The sequence below is a fragment of the Mytilus californianus genome, unplaced genomic scaffold, assembly GCF_021869535.1.
Source record: "Mytilus californianus isolate M0D057914Y unplaced genomic scaffold, xbMytCali1.0.p SCAF_3, whole genome shotgun sequence".
In the NCBI taxonomy this organism is placed as follows: Eukaryota; Metazoa; Mollusca; class Bivalvia; order Mytilida; family Mytilidae; genus Mytilus; species Mytilus californianus.
In genome coordinates, this window is record NW_026262679.1 from 118,678,066 (window position 1) to 118,701,420 (window position 23,355).

Here is a 23,355-nt window from a genome sequence, read left to right on the forward strand (position 1 = left end):
CAAAGAACTATTTTTTCCACCATTCTTAATCACAATGTAAATTACTGATGCTTTTGGTGAATTAATTGATCAAAATTAATGATGAGACACTTGCAACATTATAGGATTAAACACATTTTTTTCTAGAGGTTATTGATGTGTAAACCGGGGTGATTAACTCACAAACTGAATAAAAAAGGACTTTTATTCAGTTTGTGAGTTAATCGCCCCAGTTTACACATCAATTAAACCTCTAGAAAAAAAATGTGTTTAATCCTTATTATTCTTAGCAAAACATTCGCAATTTTTAATTAAGATTTTTGTATTCGTTGGCTTCTTTTTATCATCAAATGCACAATGGACATGTCGTAAATACGGAGTTAGCCGCCATACTGACTTACTGAAATCCATAAATGTGCGATTAATGCAATAGAATCTAAAATGAAACATCTGACACATACCTCAAATATGTCCTTTTAATGAGATATTATCCGAATTTGAAGCGTACAAGTAACGTAATAATCTTCAGATTGAGAGTTTTCATTCGTATGACGTCATGTTTTACCATGACTTTAATGCGGTAAGATCATTCATGATATTTAACGGAATTTTAATTTATTTAAATTTCAGACATTTTCTAAGCTTGAATGCAATATTTCTTTTTTCTATGCTTAAAAAAATTATGTAATTTGTTTTTCAATCTCAATTTGCTCAGTACCCCTGGATCTCATGCATGTGTATAGCGCATGAATTGATCAGTGAAAGTAGTTTCGGCAACATGGTTTATCGAAGTGTAAACCAAGGGAAAAATTCTAATGGACCAATCAAATTCAAGTATTTGTAGATATGCAAATCATGTAAGAATTATTCTAAAGTACCTGGACTTGATTGACTGATATGTGTATTTGATTTTTTAATATTTATATGATTTTAGTGTCTGATAGTGACCAAAATACTAATGCCATCACGGAGGAGCAAAGAAAACAACAGCTAGCAAAATTGAATTCAAATGAATGTATAACTGCAAGTGACAGTCAAGACAATGTGTCTAATCAAAAGGTCAATGGCATTCCAGATAAAACAGGGGACACAAACATTAAAACAGGGGCAATAACAGATAGTGTTAATATATCAGAACAAACAAATAATAGTGATTCTATAAATTCTAGTCGAGATAAAACTGACACCATTCAGAGTAAAAGTGTGCCTAATGAAATCGTAGAAGACATTGCTAATGACATATCAGATGGAATAGTGAAAGATTTTTCTAAAAATATAGCTACATATGTCACAGAGGTATGTAAGTTTGATGAACAATATGAGAGAGAACAAATGAACGAATCGTCAGAAACTCAGGATAAAGATTCAGCTAGTTCAAATAGTGAAATAAATGAAAATTCTTCAGAGGAAAAAGCAAATGAACAAAATTCAGAACAATCAGAAGTAGTTAAAGAAGAATCAAGTTCAGTCGAAGAGGAAAGAGAAGCAATTCAACCAAATCCAGATAACATCAAGGAAAATGATGTAAAAGATAAAACAAAAGAAAAAAAGAAGGATGAGGATGAAGATGGTTACTTAGACTTACTAGGGAATGGTTTATTAAGGCAAAAGGTAAAGATTCATTTAATGCTTAAACTTACATTATATAAAAAGCATGAAGCCACTACAACTATGTTGAATTTAGCTCACTTTCAGGGCTTATGCTAACGGGTGACTGAGGCGAAGAAGTCGAGTTCCTGTCCGTCACTTCCATTTCCTAGACTGTCAAAAGCAATATCTAGTCACCTGGGTGTTCACAATAGTCGCTTTCTTTATCAGCAATTTATCATTTATAAGTAGTTAATGAAATTCAAAGACATAAACAATTTATTTCTTTATAAAAAATTTGTGAAAGCATTGACTTCACAGATTGGTTGTAAAGAAACAACTTTGTATGAAGTCTTTTCGTTCACTTCCAGTATGTCCAGTACTTGTTACTTGAGAGCATACATCAAAACATTCTCAGAAAAATAAGTTTGTCAAGTCATTAGAACCACAAAATAAGTTTGTCAAGTCATTCGTACCACAAAATAAGTTTGTCACGTCATTAGAACCACAAAATAAGTTTGTCACGTCATTAGAACCACAAAATAAGTTTGTCACGTCATTAGAACCACAAAATAAGTTTGTCGCGTCATTAGAACCACAAAATAAGTTTGTCAAGTCATTAGAACCACAAAATAAGTTTGTCAAGTCTTTAGAACCACAAAATAAGTTTGTCAAGTCTTTAGAACCACAAAATAAGTGTCATGTCATTAGAACCACAAAATAAGTTTGTCAAGTCATTAGAACCACAAAATAAGTTTGTCAAGTCTTTAGAACCACAAAATAAGTGTCATGTCATTAGAACCACAAAATAAGTTTGTCACGTCATTAGAATCACAAAATAAGTTTGTCAAGTCTTTAGAACCACAAAATAAGTTTGTCAAGTCATTAGAACCACAAAATAAGTTTGGCAAGTCATTAGAACCACAAAATAAGTTTGTCAAGTCATTAGAACCACAAACTAAGTTTGTCAAGTCATTAGAATCACAAAATAAGTTTGTCAAGTCTTTAGAACCACAAAATAAGTTTGTCAAGTCATTAGAACCACAAAATAAGTTTGTCAAGTCATTAGAACCACAAAATAAGTTTGTCAAGTCATTAGAACCACAAAATAAGTTTGTCAAGTCTTTAGAACCACAAATTGGAAGTGGACCAGCAATGAATCACATCTGTATGACTGTATAAAAGTGGCCTTGGTGGCCGAGGGGTCTAAGTAGTCGAACTACTGTATCACTAGCCTGTCAACACTGAGGTTGAGAGTTTGAATTAGCAAGTGGCAGGTGCACTCGACTCCAAACTTTATTGACTAGGAATGTTAGTTTTCCTACCGAAGGTCAGTGGTTCTCTTTGGGCACTCCGGCTTCTTCCACCAATAAAAACTGACTCAGTGACTGCCACGAAATAGCAAAATAGTGCTTAAAGTGGCATTAAACAACAATCAATCAATCAAAATTTTATATTAACCACTTTTTTCACAACTGAAACATATAGAATATGAGGTTATCTCCTATTTTCCAAGTGTGTATAAAACTCTGACAAAATGTCTAATTTTAAACATGTTAAAAATGTTTTTTAAACATTTATGGTAAAACAACATAAACCTGCATACAAAAACTTCTTTAAATTCATTTTATTACATTTTTATACGACCGCAAAAATTAAAAATTTTTTGGTCGTATATTGGTATGACGTTGGCGTCGTCGTCGTCGTCCGGCGTCATCCGAAGACACATTGGTTTTCGCACTCTAACTTTAGTTTAAGTGAATGGATCTCCATAAAATTTTACCATAAGGTTCAATACCACGAAAGGAAGGTTGGGATTGATTTTGGGGGTTATGGTACCAACAGTTAAGGAATTAGGGGCCAAAAAGGGGCCAAAAATAAGCATTTTTGTAACTTCCAGACAATAACTTGTGTGTAAGTGTATGGATCTCTCTGACATTGTACATTTTGTACCACAAGGTTCCATATCACAAAGGGAAGGCTGTAATTGATTTTGGGGGTAATTGCCTCAAAATTTTAGGAATTAGGGGCCAAAAAAGGGGCAAAAAACAAGCATATTTCTAGTTTCATGACAATAACTTGTGTGTAAGTGTTTGGATATTTCTGAAATTGTACTACAAGGTTCCATATCACAAAGGGAAAGCTGGAATTGAGTTTGGGGGTAATTGCCCGAAACGTTTAGGAATTGGGGGCCAAAAAGGGGCCAAAAATAAGCATTTTTCTAGTTTCCAGACAATAACTTGTGTTCAAGTGTATGGATCTCTCTGAAATTGTACTGCAAGGTACCATACCACAAAGTGAAGGCTGGGATTGAGTTTAGGGGTGATGAATCATAAGGGGGTTCAAAAAATTTGGGGGGGGGGATTTTTTTTTTTCTTTTTTTCATTTTTTTTTTCTTTTAAAATTTTCCATTTTAAGTTGGTTATTTCTGATTTATATTTAAAAGCAAATAATAATGATATGGTAGGAGATACACACCAAACAGGATGTGTAAATTATTATATAATAAGTATTGTGCAATAGCAAGAAATTTTCAATTGCATTGCACAATAGCAAGAAATCTTCAATTGCACAGTATTGCGCAATAGCAAGAAATCTTCAATTGCACAGTATTGCGCAATAGCAAGAAATATCCAAAAGCACAATATTGCGCAATAGCAAGAAATTGTCAATTGTACAGTATTGCGCAATAGCAAGAAATATTCAATTGCACAGTATTGTGCAAAAGAAGATACTTCGTATAAATTGCTTATTTCTTGATCAATTTCAATGGGGTTTTATTCTTGAATTCTTGGGGTTCTTTAATATGCTGAATCTAACCGTGTATTAAGTTTTTGGATTTTGGGCCCCGTTTTTAAATTGGTCCACATTGAGGTCCAAAGGGTCCAAAATTTAACTTTGTTTGATTTCATCAAAAATTGAATTATTGGGGTTCTTTGATATGCCGAATCTAACTGTGTATTTAGATTCTTAATTTTTGGTTCCGTTTTCAAATTGGTCTACATTAAGGTCCAAAGGGTCCAAAATTAAACTTAGTTTGATTTTAACAAAAATTGAATTTTTAGGGTTCTTTGATATGCTGAATCTAAACATGTATTTAGATTTTTGATTATGGGCCCAGTTTTCAAGTTGGTCCAAATCGGGGTCCAAAATTAAACTTTGTTTGATTTCAACAAAAATTGAATATATGGGGTTCTTTGATATGCTGAATCTAACCATGTATTTAGATTTTTGATTTTTGGGCCCCGTTATCAACTTTGTCCACATTGAGGTCAAAAGGGTCCAAAATTAAACTTTGTTTGATTTCATCAAAAATTGAATTCTTGGGGTTCTTTGATATGCTGAATCTAACCATGTATTTAGATTTTGGATATTTGACCATAATAGGTGAATGTCCAATTTAAAATTTTTAAGTTCTTAGACCACATTCATTTTGTGTCAGAAACCTATGCTGTGTCAAATATTTAATCACAATCCAAATTCAGAGCTGTATCAAGCTTGAATGTTGTGTCCATACTTGCCCCAACTGTTCAGGGTTCGACCTCTGCGGTCGTATCAAGCTGCGCCCTGCAGAGCATTTTATTACATTTGTAGATTTACAAAAGTGAAGGTTTATGATAAGGGACTACTATAAATTCAGAAATTTGTAGAAAGAAGGTACTTAAAATTTGTGACAAACAAGAGCATTACAGAAAATTATTGAGATGAGTTGTCCAGTATTAGAAAGGAATGTCACATTGGAACATTGTGAACAAAAAGTTTTTATGAAGTATTTAATATATTACATTATTTGATATTGACAGTTATACATCACTTTTTTGTTCCCAGGTACTTGATGGAGAAGATGTTGAAGACATAAAGCCTTATCATGGAGATATAGTGACCATTAACACAAGTGGCAAGTTGGAAGATGGGACTGTTGTTGACACTTTAGAAGACCTGAGTTTTCCTGTTGGTGAAGGGGATGTTATACAAGGTATTACCTTATATTATTGAGAAATACCAGAACATGTATATATATATAAAAAAAAAAACACTTCAGCTGTTCTTCAACTAGATGATCCGTGAAAGGTTTTAAGCAATAACTTGAACATCTTATACCTTACATACTTTTTATTCATTCATTACAGATTCATATCATTGATGTGAAACATTCAGAAATAATAAAGTTTTAGAATAAATGGTTTTCTACAGATAGTGCCTTTATTAACCATAATTCTACATTGAGAGAATAAATATATATCTGAAGAAGGAGTCGTTTGTAAATATTAATTTCAGCACTGTTACTTATTTAATTATTCAATTTTATGAAAACCCTGATTTATTAGAAAATAATATATTTATATATTTTTAGCATGGGATCTTGGTGTTATGACAACAAAAGTTGGACAGACAATTGAATTAACTACAGATGCAAAATATGCTTATGGAGAACTGGGAAGGTATACATGAGAATAGTCTGCCATTTTCATTTCACATTTTTTGCAGTCTGTTTTTATTTTGTATGTGCCTGAATTTGTGTTCAAAAGCAACTTTATAGAGATCATCTTGCTTGAAGTTTATATAACTTTTAATGTGCAGGGTTTCACTATTGTGATGGGCTTTTTCCTAATCGGTTCAAAATAAAAACTGGTATGATGTAAATCCAATTTTTATGCCCCCACCACGGCAGACGGGCATTAAGTGTTACCTTTGTCTGTCTGTATGTACGTCCATAAGTACGCCCCAAAATTATTTTCCGTTCTCTAACTTTAATTTGCCTCAACCAAATGTTATAAAACTTATACACAATGCTTATTACCAGAAAACACAGATTCAAATTTGGGTGGCGTCACTTTTACTGTTCTAGAATTATGCCTCTTTATAAATGAAAAAATTGCTGATTTTTTTGTTTCCGTGCTCTGACTTTAGTTTGCCTCAACCAAATGTTATGAAACTTTATACACAATGCTTATTACCATAAAACACAGATCTAGTTCAAATTTGGGTGCCGTCACTTTTACAGTTCTCTAGTTATGTCCCTTTATAACACTATATGCAAGTGGAAACATCATCTGTGTCCCATGGACACCTTTTCTATTTATTTTTCATTTGGCTATATGAGTTGAGTGATCTGTCAACATGATAACAGCTGTAAATATTCCTTTCTGCTTTATTGTACAAAAGTGATCTTTCAAATAAGATTGCAAATGCTGTAGGCAAATGTCTTCATCATCAACCTTTCGAAAAACAGTGTAACTTTCATAAACTGTTTAGGGTCCACAACTGCTGAACACCATCATGATGAAACCAAATCCTTAAGTTTATTTAACAAGTAATGTACACAAATGAATCACAGAGATCAAGGATAGACAGCAATAAAAAAAGAACCTAATAACTTCATCAAACCCCCCCAAAAAAGACATCCATGATCTACATGCAGATAGTATTAAAAGACTACAGCTTCAACAAATATTACCAAATTAAAATGACAGGTTAATATGATAAACTATACATTATGCCAAACATTCTACAAGATATGGAAGTTAACAAAGTAAACACATAGCAGGGTTTATGTGAGTCTATAGTTGCATAGACTCTATCAACAATATTATCCACACTTAAGCTTTGATATGTTCATATTGACCTGTTCCTAGATAATTATTTTCAAGTTATTTCATATCATTTTCAGGAATCCTGACATTCCTCCAAATGCTACAATTACATACATGATTAAATTAAAAAAGAAGGAAGAAGCTCCTGATATTAATAAATTGGATGTGGATGAGAGACTTGATATGGCGTAAGTGTTTTTTTTATCTGGGTTAATCAAATGTTTTCATTCATAAATTGTACTCATGTTGTTATGATATTCTTTTATATGTAAAAATGATGAAAGAAGCTAACTATGTATTCTGCTATGTAAGATTACAAAGATATATTCGATATTTTTAATTAAGTTACAAATAAAAATTTTCGAAAGTTTTTAGCATAGAAAGAAATATTTCATCATCATTTTTAGCTCACCAGGGCCCGAAGGGCCCCATGTGAGCTTATACCATCACTTGGCGTCCGTCGTCGTCCGTCGTCTGTCGTCGTCATCTGTCGTCGTAAACTATTTCAAAAATCTTCTCCTCTGAAACTACTGGGCCAAATACCTTCAAACTTTAACTAAATGTTCCCTAGGGTATCTAGTTTATAAGTTGTATCCGAAGTTTTGATCCATCGACAAACATGGCCGCCATGGCTAAAAATAGAACATAGGGGTCAAATGCAGTTTTTGGCTTATATCTCAAAAACTAAAGCTTTTAGAGCAAATCTGACAGGGGTAAAATTGTTTCATTGGTCAAGATCTATCAGCTCTGAAATTTTCAGATGAATCTAACAACCCATTGTTGGGTTGCTGCCACCGAATTGGTAGTTTTAACAAAATTTTGCAGTTTTTTGTTATTATTTTGAATATTATTATAGATATATATAAACTGTAAGCAGCAATAATGTTCGGCAAAGTAAGATCTACAAAAAAGTTATTATGACCATAATTGTCAATTAACCCCTTAAGGAGTTATTGCCCTTTAAAAACAATTTTACACAATTTGTTTAATTTTGCTGACATTTAAAAATCTTCTCCTCTGAAACTACTGGGCCAATTACCTTCAAACTTTAATTAAATGTTCCTTAGGGTATCTTGTTTATAAATTGTATCCGAAGTTTGTATCCATCAACAAACATGGCCGCCATGGCTAAAAATAGAACATAAGGGTCAAATGCAGTTTTTGGCTTATATCTCAAAAACTACATCTTTTAGAGCAAATGTGACAGTTGTAAAATTGTTTAATTGGTCAAGATCTATCGCCCCTGAAATTTTCAGACAAATCGAACAACCTATTGTTGGGTTGCTGCCACCGAATTGGTAGTTTTAACAAAATTTTGCAGTTTTTTGTTATTATTTTGAATATCATCATAGATATATATAAACTGTAAGCAGCAATTATGTTCAGCAAAGTAAGATCTACAAAAAAGTTAATATGACCATAATTGTCAATTAACCCCTTAAGGAGTTATTGCCCTTTAAAGACAATTTTACACAATTTGTTCATCAAGTTTGCTAACATTTAAAAATCTTCTCCTCTGAAACTACTAGGCCAATTACCTTCAAACTTTAAATAAATGTTCCTTAGGGTATCTTGTTTATAAATTATATCTGAAGTTTGTATCCATCGACAAACATGGCCGCCATGGCTAAAAATAGAACATAAGGGTCAAATGCAGTTTTTGGCTTATATCTCAAAAACTACATCTTCTAGAGCAAATGTGACAGTTGTAAAATTGTTTAATTGGTCAAGATCTAACGGCCCTGAAATTATCAGACGAATCGAACAACCCATTGTTGGGTTGCTGCCACCGAATTGGTAGTTTTAACAAAATTTTGCAGTTTTTTGTTATTATTTTGAATATTATCATTGATATATATAAACTGTAAGCAGCAATAATGTTCAGCAAAGTAAGATCTACAAAAAAGTTATATGACCAAAATTGTCAATTGACCCCTTAAGGAGTTATTGCCCTTTAAAGACAATTTTATACAATTTGTTCATCAAGTTTGCTAACATTTAAAAATCTTCTCCTCTGAGATATACAGGTGAGCGATTCAGGCTCTTGAGAGCCTCTTGTTAAAAGAATCTTTTATTTGTTGATGTAATGTCCAAAAATATATGTTACTAACAATATGGATGCCAGTATTGATATATAAGGCGAATTATTTTTTCCTTAAGGGAAAAGAAAAGAGAACGAGGCAATGAGGTTTTTGGAAGAAATGATTATGCAGGAGCAATTAATTCATACAATAAGTAAGTTAAAGTGTACATTATGTAAACAATATAGTCCGTTGTCAATGAAAATAGGTACATTTGTAAAATGAATTATATAAATTATTATTATGATTTTCATAATTTTTTTAACATGTCAGTTACAGTTTAAACTAGTTAAAGTTTAAAAACAAACAAACAAATATGATCTTAAATTGAATTGATATTATTCATAAGGAAAACAAAAGCTACAAAAAAGAGCCCAAATAGATACCATAAAATTCTTAGTTTTAATGAAGAGTTTTGATTTTTTATAACAGGGCAATAAAGATTTTAGAATCCGGTTCATTACAAGGAACCCCTGCAAAACTGCAAGACCTAGCAGACTGTAGACTAAAGTGTTGTAATAATATGGCTGCTTGCCAACTTAAGGTAACATTTAACATTACAAAGAACCCCTACAAAACTCCAAGACCTATCAAACTGTAGACTAAAGTGTTGTAATGATATGACAGCTTGCCAACTTAAGGTAACATTTAACATTCTGTCCATGATGTAGAAGATAAATTTCCCATGATGACATATTTGAAAAGCTAGCCTGTGTGGTCAAGAAAAATACATAGCCCTTTGCTATCTACCTGTACTGCTGTCTTCACTCTATCATTTCTCGTTTTGACAGAATTTGATTTTTTGCAGAAGAGACAAGATGACCTTAATATACTGGTTTGTGATCTCTTACAGTATACATTGAAATGGAACAAAGCTTGACAGAATTTCTTCATAGTGCATTTAGTTATGAATCTTCAATTTTATTTTTATCATGTTGATTTTGTAGGTAACCAACATCAAACATAGATTTGGCAAAATATATTTTTAAAGATGTTTTTCAATGTAAAAGTTTCGTACAGTTTACATTGAAATGAAACAAAATTTAATATACTTAATAGAATGACTTGATAACATGAGCAGTTTTGCATTTTTAAGTATTTTGTAGATAAAATATATTTTATACTGTATGAGTACCTTAGAGAGGACAGAACAAGGGGGAAATATATTTTGTATCAAAAATAGAATTTTCTTTGTGAGATTTTTAATTAATTTGGAAATCTACCCAATTTATACAGGGGTAAAGAGCATAAGTAATTCCAGATTATGAAAAAAGTGTGTTAATTACACACAATAAACATTAACTTAATGTGGTAATAGTAATGACATGTAGTTTAAAAATTATGCCTGATGATCATTCCTGCCAACAAACATGGCTGCAATTGCAAAAAAAAAAAAAGAATTAGGTGTAAAATGCAAGTATTGTCTATTATCCAAAATTGTCAAACAACTCCTAATGGAGTTATTGCAATTAAATGCTGATTTTTACTCATTTTTTGCATTTTGGGAAAAAATATAGTAGATAGAGAGAAACTGCAAACAGCAAGACAAGATCTACAAATAGGTCAACATAGCTAAAATTGTCAGTCGATTTTATTAGGAGGTATTGCCCTTTAATGACATTTTTGCCCATTTATTTTTTGCATTTATGACAAAACTAGAGTAGATAAAGAAAAAAAAACTGTATACAGCAAGAATGATCAGCAATACAAGATCAACAAAATAGAGAATTTATCTTTTAAGTTTTGAGAATGACCATTGTTCAAGCTCACATAGATCCAGGTGAGCAACACAGGCTATTTCATTTAAAAGAGCCTTTAGTTTGTATCTTGTTAACATTTTTATATATTTTGTATTAAATTGTATGACTTGACACAGTTTAATTTTGTTGTCTGTATTTCCCTGGTGATTTATCCTATGAAGTCATTGGTTCTGATTCCATTTTTTTTGTAGGTAGAAGCTTATGATGCAGCTATAAAATCCTGTCAGTCAGTGTTAGATTTACAGCCGCAAAATGTTAAAGCTCTCTTCAGACTTGGAAAGGTAATCAGAATTCATTTCCAAGTCATAACAAATGTTATTTTAAAAAATGTTTTACCAATTTTTAAAGTCATGGATGTAATATGAATAAAAGGAGATGCAGGTTCTACATCAAAAAGTCACCCAATAATAAAAAGACCTAAATGGCATCTAGATGTACACATTTGGTCTTCACCAATAAACAATTGTCTCTATGATATGTTAAGGTCTAAATTCCCCCTGATCTAGACAATCTATAAATAAATTAAACAGAAACTATCGAAGATCTGCCATCAACTCCAAATTTCCAACAGGACAAATAGCCCATTAAGATATAGCTAAAGACAAAAGTATACCACAAGTTCATTTATTTAACATATAGATTCCACCACTGCATAATATGTGTTACCGTATTTCACCACTCGAGACAGTTCAATTTTAAAATTTAAAACGCAAGGCTTGCCGTGCTTTTTGAATATTTAAAATTTAACTGTTGAGAGTGGAGAAATATTGTAATACACATGTTATAGTGGTGGAATCTGTTTCTCTATAATGATTTTAAGACGATATCTAAACAAAGTTTATCCTTCCTTCTCAAAGATTTGCAGAAAGTGGTGTTCTTGTGGCGGCATAGGCATGGGCGCCTTTTTTCGTGACATCACAAATAGAAAATTCAGTAGAGATCAAGAAAATTTGAAGTAATAATTGAATTTGGACCAATCATTTGCTGAGAACAAAGTTTACTCTAGAGATGAGATACTTTTCTCACACCGATCGAGAAATGTGAAAATAGCATGAAAATTAGAGAAAATTTATGTCAACACATTGTCAGAGAAGATGCATCAGGACAATGTAAAAACGTATCTAAAGATGTACTTCTTTGCATTTTCAATGTTTTACATTAAATGTCAATATAACAAAATGAAAATTAATCCAAGAATTCAAAATATAAAACTTCCCACTAGTGACACAACAACATTGATAATTCACTCATGACCTGTTGTCATTCATAAATCAATGGGTTTTTTAGGCAATTATTGAAGATTTTACAACATTCTAATTCTTGGATTAGTTTTTTTTGTCTCGCCGAAAAATAGACATAGGGATTGGCTTTTCTGGTGAGGACGATGACGATGTTGGCATCAACAATTCTTAAGTTTTCTGCTTAAGTTAGTTTGATTGGAACTACTTGTGATAAATCATTGATATTTAATGTAAAGTTGCATTATTATCAGTACATATCAGTTTGACAACTATTTTAAGGCCCTGTTGCCTAGGTCAAGGTCCAGTGACTTTGAATTAATTAGCAATTTTCAATGTTATGTTTTCTGCTTAAGTCAGTTTGATGAAAACTACTTGTGATGGATCAATGATATTTTGTATCAGGTTGCATTACCATCAGTACATATCAGTTTGACAACAATTTTTAGGCCCTGCACCCTAGGACATGGTCCAGTGACCTTGAATTAATTAGCAATTTTCAATGTTAAGTTTTCTGCTTAAGTTAGATTGATAGGAACTACTTACAATTGACTACGATATTTTACATTTTATGTTACATTATTGTCTGTACATCTCAGTTTATTGACCATTTCGAGGCCCAGCCCACTAGATCATGGTCCAGTGACTTTGAATTAAAGTTGGGTCCATGGACTTTGAATTAAAGTTGTTGTCCATCAGATTGTCTTTTTCTGAATTTTATGCTGACAGGTGAGACATATCTCTGTGCCAACAGTTTGTTTATCAATTACTGTAAATTCAGGAATTATTGCAATGTTTTGATTAATGCGAAAAACGTAACAGTATCAGTTTCGCAATAATAAAAACTTGCATTCATAATTTCATTAGTGATTTTCCTTTACAAAATCCTTGGAATCCCATTAATTAGATCTTACATTTTCTAGTTTACTAGTAATCAGTAATTTGATTAATGCATGCATTAATTTCTGAATTTACATTAACCAAAATAGAAAATTTATTAATTTATGATACAAAAAAAAAATCACATTACATAATAACAAAAACAACATTAGGAAAGTAGGAGTGTCAAATTATGTGCAAAAAAATTAATTACATGTATTTTCATTTCAGGCTCATACAGCAAAAGGTAATACAAAAGAAGGGATTCAGTACTTACAGAAAGCCTTTAGACTGGAGCCAGATTCTAAGGTAAGAAACTCCTACCTATCTGCACAATCTTTTATCAATGCATAGGAAAATATCGTAGGATTGTACTGTACATAAGAAATAAAGGGTTTTGTTAATATTTGCTGATGATGTATTAAAGGAAAGATAAACATTTACATAGTTCACTATCATTATTGTATATTCCTAAACCATATATGAGTTGGTTATTTTTATTTGTTAAATTGATGCCGGAATATTCATACATTTTTTGTCATGTCTATGTAAAATTACTTTCTTGATGAATTTAAGATATGGTTTTTATGCCCCCGCCATAGCGGAGGGGGCATTAAGTTTTACCCTTGTCCGTCTGTACCTACGTCAGTCCGTCCCAAAATTAGTTTCCTTTCTCTAACTTGAGTTTGCCTCAACCAAATGTTATGAAACTTATACACAATGCTAATTACCACAAAACACAGGTCAAGTTTGAATTTTGGTGGCCTCACTTTAACCGTTCTAGAGTTATGCCCCTTTATAAATGGAAAAATGGAAAAAAATTTAGTTTCCGTTCTCTACCTTAAGTTTGCCTCGACCAAATGTTATGCAACTTATGCACAATGCTTATTTCCACAAAATACAGATCAAGTTTGAATTTTGATAGTGTCACTCTAACCTATCTAGAGTTCTGCCCCTTATATAAATGGAAAAATTACAAAAATTTTGTTTCCGTTCTCTAACTTAAGTTTGCCTCAACCAAATGTTATGAAACTTATATACAATACTTATTACCACAAAATACAGATCAAGTTTGAATTTTGGTGGGGTCACTTTAACCATTCTCGTGTTATGCCCCTTTATAAATGGAAAAAAATGCAAAATTTTTACTTTCTGTTCTCTAACTTAAGTTGCCTCAACCCATTGTTATGAAACTATACACAATGCTTATTACCACAAAACATAGATCAAGTTAAATTTTGGTGGCGTCACTTTAACCATTATCGAGTTATGCCCCTTTATTAATTGAAAAAAATAACTTAAGTTTGCCCCAACCAAACATTATGAAACCTATACACAATACTTATTACCACAAAACTCAGATCAAATACAAATTTGGGTAGCATCACTTTTATCGTTCTTAAGTTATATCCCTTTATAATGTTGTATGCAAGCAGGGGCATTATCTGTCCATGGGAACACATTCTCCATTTATTTCCATTTTAATATTTTAGAAAAAAAAAGAAAAAAGAAAGAGATTGTTTCCTTTTAAACTAATGTTTCCATGGTAATGTCAAAAGAGAATTACATGTTTTGAGGATTGGTTGTTAGCCACAAGTATTCAGTTTGTAAAATCAATTGAGTATTGTTATATAAAAGTTTTTAACCAAAAAAAATATAGCCTTGATAATAAAAAAAAAAGGGAGGTGTTATATTTTTTCAGATTAGTTGTAGATCAGCTAAATGCATTGAGACATGTTTATGAAGAAAGTAGTTTTATTTATTTTATTCATAAACAAGGACATTTTAAAATAACTTTAAGATATTTTTGTAGGTTATTAAGCAAGAAATCAAGAAATTATCTCAGAAAATCAGCAAAGAAACAGAATTAGAGAAAGATATGTATAAAAAGATGATGGGGACTAAAACAACAACAGCAGCTGCAGCAACAACAACCACTAATCAGGTTTGTATATAGCTATTATTCATTTTATAGTGTATGTCGTGGCTATTGGCCAAGGGATTTCTATTTTTCAAAATATAATACATTGGGTCGTCTTGGTTTAGAAATAAAGACTACAATACGATTGTTAACTAAAGGTGATAAATTTTTATACGACCGCAAAAAAATTTTGTGGTCGTATATTGGTATGACGTTGGCGTCGTCGTCGTCGTCGTCGTCGTCGTCCGGCGTCGTCGTCCGAATACATATTGGTTTTTTGCACTCTAACTTTAGTTTAAGTGAATGGATCTTTTTGAAATTTGACCATAAGGTTAAATACCACAAAAGGAAGGTTGGGATTGATTTTGGGGGTTATGGTACCAACAGTTAAGGAATTAGGGGCCAAAAAGGGGCCAAAAATGAGCATTTTCTAGTTTCCAGACAATAACTGTGGAACGGTGTATGGATCTCTCTGAAATTATACTACAAGTTTCCATACCACAAAGGGATGGTTAGGATTTGCTTTGGGGGGTTATGGCTCAAACCGTTTAGGAATTAGGGGCAAAAAAGGGGGAAAAACAAGGTTGTCCTGGTTAATGGACAAATACTTTAGTACAAAACATAATTTAAAGCAGTGTAAGGGAGATAAATCAAATACATCATTGAAATTATCTCCCTTACACTGCTTTTAAATTATGTATAAAGTAATGGTTAATGAACAATAAAGATAATCTAAAACAGTGTAAGGGAGGTAATCCAAATACAACGTTTTGGTTACTTCCCTTACACTGCTTTTAAATTATGTTTAAAGAAATGCATATTTATAAAGGAAGACCAGTAAAAATATCTGCAAATGTTTTCATCTTTTTTTTTTACAAAAAAATCCATATGAAAGATTTGACACTATATTTTTATTAATTCTATTATAAAATAGATTAAGTTAGCACTATGGTAAATTTAAATGGGTAATTATGGTTGCCAACTCCATTGGAAATTTGAATTGAGATTATGACCATATCTTGAGGGAAAGAATTTTTTTGGGGGAAAAAGGTGGGGGGGGGGATAAAAAGAAATTGTGGGGGGCCAATTTTTTCTCATTTCAGATTTCAGAAATTAAAAAGAATTATTCTTCAAATATTATTTTTTTTTCAAATTTCAAATATTGAAAAATTTCAAGAAGTAATCTTTAATTGCACAGTATGGCGCATTAGATTTGTAAAATCTTTGATCACATTTATTTATTTGTTATGCCGAATCTAACAGTGTATTTAGATTTTTAATTTTGGGTCCAGTTTTCAAATTGGTCTACTTTAATGTCCAAAGGGTCCAAAATTAAACTTTGTTTGATTTTAGCAAAAATTGAATATATGAGGTTCTTTGATATGCTGAATCTAAACATGTATTTAGATTTTTGATTTTTGGCCCAGTTTTCAAGTTGGTCCAAATTGGGGTCCAAAATTAAACTTTGTTTGATTTCAACAAAAATTGAATATATGGGGTTCTTTGATATGCTGAATCTTACCATGTATTTAGATTTTTTATTTGTGGACCCCGTTATCTAATTGGTTCATATTGAGGTCAAAAGGGTCCAAAATTAAACTTTGTTTGATTTCATCTAAAATTGAATTATTGGGGTTCTTTGATATTCCAAATCTAACCGTTTATTTAGATTTTTAATTTTAAGTCCCGTTTTTTAAATTGGTCTACATTAAGGTCCAAAGGGTCCAAAATTAAACTTAGTTTGATTTTAGCAAAAATTGAATTCTTGGGGTTCTTTGATATGCTGAATCTAAACATGTGTTTAGATTTTTGATTATGGGCCCAGTTTTCAAGTTGGTCCAAGATAGGGTCCAGTATTTAAACTTTGTTTGATTTCAACAAAAATTGAATATATGGGGTTCTTTGATATGCTGAATCTAAACATGTATTTAGATTTTTGATTATGGGCCCAGTTTTCAAGTTGGTCCAAATTGGGGTCCAAAATTAAACTTTGTTTGATTTCAACAAAAATTGAATATATGAGGTTCTTTGATATGCTGAATCTAACCATGTATTTAGATTTTTTATTTGTAGGCCCCGCTATCAAATTGGTTCATATTGAGGTCAAAAGGGTCCAAAATTAAACTTTGTTTGATTTCATCGAAAATTGAATTATTGGGGTTCTTTGATATGCCAAATCTAACCGTGTTTTTAGATTTTTAATTTGGGTCCCGTTTTTTAAATTGGTCTTCATTGAGGTCCAAAGGGTCCAAAATTAAACTTAGTTTGATTTTAACAAAAATTGAATTCTTGGGGTTCTTTGATATGCTGAATCTAAACATGTGTTTAGATTTTTGATTATGGGCCCAGTTTTCAAGTTGGTCCAAGTTGGGGTCCAAAATTATACTTTTTTTGATTTCAACAAAAATTGAATATATGGGGTTCTTTGATATGCTGAATCTAACCATGAATTTAGATTTTTTATTTGTGGGCCCAGCTATCAAATTGGTTCATATTGAGGTCAAAAGGGTCCAAAATTAAACTTTGTTTGATTTCATCAAAAATTGAATTATTGGGGTTCTTTGATATTCCAAATCAAACCGTGTATTTAGATTTTTAATTTTAAGTCCCGTTTTTTAAATTGGTCTACATTAAGGTCCAAAGGGTCCAAAATTAAACTTAGTTTGATTTTAGCAAAAATTGAATTCTTGGGGTTCTTTGATATGCTGAATCTAAACATGTGTTTAGATTTTTGATTATGGGCCCAGTTTTCAAGTTTGTCCAAGTTGGGGTCCAAAATTAAACTTTGTTTGATTTTAACAAAAATTGAATATATGGGGTTCTTTGATATGCTGAATCTAACCATGTATTTTGATTTTGGACATTGGACCATAATAGGTAAATTAAAAAAATTCAAGTTCTTAGACCACATTCTTTCTGTGTCAGAAACCTATGCTGTGTCAAATATTTAATAACAATCCAAATTCAGAGCTGTATCAAGCTTGAATGTTGTGTCCATACTTGCCCCAACTGTTCAGGGTTCGACCTCTGCGGTCGTATCAAGCTGCGCCCCAGCGAAGCATTTTATTACTTTTTAGGCTACAGATTTAAATTTTATAACTGTTCTTATTGCATGAAAAATTACATTGATCAAGGGTCAAAATAAATTGTCAAGAGCTGATCAAGAATTAAAAAAACAGAGAAATGAAAATAGTTAAAAGAACTTACCATGGTTATGATTTAAGTTGATTTGTGTTTAACCTTTTATAAATAGTAACAAAATGTTGTAATGTGTAAGTCCACAATGCACATAACCACCAGTAAATGTGAATGTCTAATTCTTGTTTTTGCATAAACAAAATATAAGAACAAAAACAATCATAATTTAATGAATTCTTAAAAATTGGGTTACATACTTTACTGTCTTTCCTGTAATGAGTTCTAATCAGTTTTAATGAGATATTTTTGTTTCAGAAGTCGTGGAAGTGGGCAATGTTAGGTGGAGGAGTGGCGGCTGTGGTGGCAGCAGGACTGGCAGCTTACAGATATGGACATCACTGATGATCACTTCATATAGCATCTCAAATCTCTCAAACCTTTATCTCCTTGTTATTTGTATAAACCTTTTTTTCAATCATTTCGAAGACAAATAAGGCACATAGTTTTTTAGGCATTCTTTCATATTGAAGCAGTTATTTTGCTACTCTTAAAATACATTTATTTGTGGACCCCAATTTTTGTGGTTGTGGAAACTGTTGGCTCTTATGATGTTAATGAGGGCCTATACAGAATATAATACCTTTACTGTACATCATGTAGTGTTTAACGTAATGTATACAACAATAGGCAAAAAAACATAATTACAATCTCATAAAAATCAGCTGTTATTTTTCGCTACGATACTCTCCACACATGACCCCATATTGAGTTGGTTCAGATGTTAGAGGGAGCGTAGCGTATCACAACATCGGATTATAATCAGATTGGCATACTTAATGAGGTAGTTGATTTGTTAGTAATTTTACTCACCTGTAATATTGTTATATAAAAGACAGTGGCATTTGTTAACTAGTTTACAGTAAGGAGTCTAAATACTTATTTTACCTTCCCTTTCAGATTCTGTTAGGCAAATGTAAAAAAATTATAACACCCTATAATATAGCCAAGACAGATGTTCAGGATGTTGTGGTTATACATTTTATTTGTATCCCATAATCCATAAATATTTACAACATGTGGAGAAGGTTTGTCAAACCATTTGGGGCCAAATTTATATGCATTACTTCATTTTGAAGAACAGTTTGTTATGATTTGAGATTTTTATCTGATGTGTAATTGTTTCATGTTGGAATTGTTTTTTTTATTCCTTTTTAAAGCTTTTGCTTTTCAGTAGATGTTTGAAAACTAACAGTTCAAAGAAATCCATGTGAAAACTTAAAAGTATTTAAGTTCAAATTAGTTGAAATATAAAAGTGTCCAAGTTATTTTAACTATACTAAGAACTCACTTTAAATAGCAGATTGGGCTGAAAGATATTTGTCTTGAAATCTATGGTTGATACCTTTATATTTTCATAATGCAGTTGACTTTCATGTAACCCTATTCACAGTGTCTATGAAGATAAAGTTCTATCAAAACAATAACTACTGACTACTGTATGTGCAATATTTTGGTGAGGGGATTAGTTTTCACTAATTTATATCACCTTGTGTATTTTTTTTGGTTAAGATGTTCAAAATCAGAGACAAAAAAGACCTGGCCATATTAAACCTCACAGAACATGTACAGGTTTAATAGAAATGAGAATGGACATGGGGAAAGTGTCAAAGAGTCAACAACCTGACCAAAGAGCAGAAAACAGCCCAAGGCCACTAATGGATCTTCAATGCAGCAAGAAAATCCTGCACCCGGAAGCGGGCTTCAGCGCAGACAGCTGACCCCTAAGCAATAATGTATTCTAGTTCAGCAAAGTGGACAACACATTAAACTCTGAAACATATAAAACATATAAAAAATAACACATAACAGTATTCTATTTAACATTTTGATAAGAAATTGTTTTCAGAGTATTGATTGCTGGCCTGAAAGCCTAATTACCTGTACTTTTATCATTAATGTTGAAAAATTTGGTACTTTTGATAAACCGATTTGTAGAAAATTAAATTAACAACTTTTATTTCTTTGCTATCGTCCTCTTTACTGTTTTGGTATATCCAGCATATGGACCTTAAATAGATTTTCTCATCCTGTTAAATGCACTCTTTAAGGATGTCTCTTAAAAGTGTTGAATAAGCTTAACTTCCGTATCATTCAGTATTAAAACTGTTTTGATAGGAATAATGAATTTTACCAAATTATTTCAATTAGAAGGGAGTAAACATAGTATTGCAATAAAAAAAATAAATAAAAAAAGCCCATTAAAAGTTACTTCTATTCATATCTTTCTTAAATATGACTTATTGAATATTTTATCATTTTTTGATGTGGTAGAAAATTAATTTTACATTGACAATAATTGCTAGAACTTATTTTAATTATTTGACCCTGTTATGCATGTTACATGATATCGTTTTATTATAATATTTTCTAAGTCGGAAAGACTGCGTACAAGAAGCTTTTAGAAAAATGACCCAAATAAACATGGAAAATAGTTTTACCATTGTTAAAATATTGAGTTCTGTACTAGATATTCCATGTTGTTTGTCTTCTGCTAGTATTACATGAATGAATTGATTTCTGACTGAATATTTCATGCATAATAATGAAAGTTATACATTTAAGCAATAATATCTCAAATATATTGTTTAATATATATGTAATTAATTCTACCATTAAAATTATCATAATTATGTAAGAATGTATGTGAATACAAAGCAAAATTTAATATTTCAGAGAAATAAACATAATTTTGATGTAGATTTTAGTTAGTTGTATTGATGTATTTGTTCCATTCAACTACTACAAAGTTAAAAGATTTCCATTTCTTCAAAATGGTTGAAAGAATTGCAGAAGTCTGCGTAAATACAGTAATTCTTGTAAAGAATCAAAGTTGAACTTCTATAACACCACGGAGTTGATAGGAATGAATATAAAAGATTTAGGGTATATGTGTCCGAGACATCAACTCAATAAAAATAAAAAGTTAATTACAGTCTACATGAGGTTCTCGTTGAGAGACAGTTCTCAATACCAGATGTCAATCTCGGATTCTGAACCTGTTTTCCAAGTAACCAAGTGTCCGTTTTATTTCCTTGATCAAGTTAGTAGTCATCCTGATTGGTAGCTGCACTGTGCAGGTGGTTTGAGTGTCTTACCTCAATAACATGGTCAAAAATAGACAAATGGTAAGGTTTGTAGTCATGTAAAACTGGTTTAACTCCACCACTTTGTATTCTGGTACCAGTCTATCTATACCATCTGTTGTTCATTGTTTGTCTTAGTTTGTATGCCTACTCTCTCAATAGAATCTGGTGTTGATGGTTGTTGTGGCCTGTTAGAAGTGTTAGTTTGGTGATTCCTGTTTTCCATTTTATGTACTGTGGATTCATTAATTTTCATGGGATACCAATTTTCGTGGATATAGTCGGTATTTAAATGTTCAGCAAATTACATATTTTCCATTTGCTTGTATACAGACTTTGACAAAACCACAAAATCAAATATCCACAAAAATGTAAGATTTCCTCAATCCACGAAAATTGGTACCCACAAAAATAAATGAATCTACAGTATTATGAAACAGTAGAGTGCTAACAGAATTTCAAGAATTTTCAGCTTCATGACCAGCTATGCCACTGATAAAGAAGCTAAGGAAGCAACAGGAAAAAATTAAAATGTATAGTGTCACAATATTTTTTGCTATAAAACTGCAACAACCAGATATGTTATTAATTTATCAGGGTCTTCTTACCTCCAGCTACCAAATAAGTTTTGTAAACTGAAACCATAATGAGGCTTCCATTTTGTATTAATATAAGATATTCTCCAATACTCAAAATTCAAAGCAATACATCATGATTTATTTTAACTATAATGATAAGCATCAAACGTGTTTTAAAAGTTAAAAACATTCAAATATTAGGCAGATGATATACAAAAAAGCTTATTCCTTTTAGCTCATCTGGCCATTATGACCGAAACAAAATTTACGGTGTGGGCTGGCCTGCACAATATCCAGACCTTAATGTGATAGAAAACATTTGGTTATTTATTAAAAGAAAACTTTAAACACATACTGGGTGATTAAATCTAAAAATGATTTGGTCAAGAAATCCACCGTATTTGAGTCAGTATTACGCCTGATTATATTCAGTGTTTGTACAAGTTGATTCCAGAAAGTATATTAAATGTAATCAAGCTCATAGGACACCGTACAAAGTTTTGAAGGTAAGTTTTTTATTAGTTCCCTACCGTCGAAGTCGATGGGGACTTTAGGTTTGCACTCCGTCTGTCTGTCTGTCTGTCTGTCTGTCTGTCTGTCTGTCTGTCCATCCGTCAGTCCGGTAAATCAGTTTTCCACACTTTTTTTCTTCATGCTTGAAGACATTGATTTGATATTTAGTGCATGTATAGTTTTATCATGACAAGTTACAGATCAAGTTCGAATTTTGTCCTGGTCTGATGATTTTGTGGAGAGTTGTGGTCCTTTGACTTTGACCAATTTCTTCCCATTTACACACTTTTTGGCTGTTATCTCAAACAATACAAGAGCTAAGTTAAAATTGTAAATGGCAAAATTGATCAGCAGGACAAAAAAAAAAAAAACAAAACCAAAAATGTCAAATAATATATTAAGATTTCACAAGCTGGTGTGCCCCTTTTCATCAAGTGTAATATAAGGCTAGCCTCTTGTTATAATGGTTCAGAAAAATCCAAGTGCGTTTAATTCCTGCATGTATAGTTCGAATGTCCAAATCTTGGTCCTTGCAGCTGAAATAAATGGTTACCAGATGCAGGGACTAATTCACTTTCTATATGTTAGTATATAAAGTCCCTGCCAAATGATTACTTAATTGTAATATGTCCATTGTTTTTTGTAATATGTCCATTGTTTTTCTTGTTGACTGCCTCCCATCAGGAATTCCACCGGTGTCTTCTAAAAAGGAAAATCGGTATACTTCAAGGGTTGTTAATGGATACTTTTGTTTTTGCAGATTTAATAATTTTAGAAAATAACTATTAAATTAACAATTAAAAACCTCTCAAATATGATTTTCAGTCTTGTGCAGTAGTATCAGAGACATGTAATATGTATTACATGTCTCTGGTAGTGGTAGCACAGGCACGAGCTTGTCTCCGATTTTTGTTTTAACCTAAATACCTTAATACTGGTAAAAA

At 31.7% G+C, this 23,355-nt stretch overlaps 1 protein-coding gene across 2 annotated transcripts in view; it reads left to right on the forward strand.

Annotated features, from left to right (window-relative positions):
• The window catches only part of LOC127735965 (peptidyl-prolyl cis-trans isomerase FKBP8-like), a 34,799-nt gene extending 13,865 nt beyond the window's left edge, over positions 1–20,934 (forward strand). The window contains exons 2-11 of one of the 2 annotated variants that reach the window (XM_052246435.1): positions 914–1,590; positions 5,395–5,542; positions 5,921–6,008; positions 7,238–7,348; positions 9,321–9,395; positions 9,674–9,785; positions 11,193–11,282; positions 13,350–13,427; positions 14,932–15,063; positions 18,493–20,934. In XM_052246435.1, the coding sequence (XP_052102395.1) occupies positions 914–1,590; positions 5,395–5,542; positions 5,921–6,008; positions 7,238–7,348; positions 9,321–9,395; positions 9,674–9,785; positions 11,193–11,282; positions 13,350–13,427; positions 14,932–15,063; positions 18,493–18,579 (1,598 nt within the window). In that variant the 3' untranslated portion in view covers positions 18,580–20,934. The remainder of the gene's footprint in view (positions 1–913; positions 1,591–5,394; positions 5,543–5,920; positions 6,009–7,237; positions 7,349–9,320; positions 9,396–9,673; positions 9,786–11,192; positions 11,283–13,349; positions 13,428–14,931; positions 15,064–18,492) is intronic. The other variant, XM_052246436.1, reaches the window with a different exon arrangement.
• Positions 20,935–23,355: the final 2,421 nt, after the last annotated feature.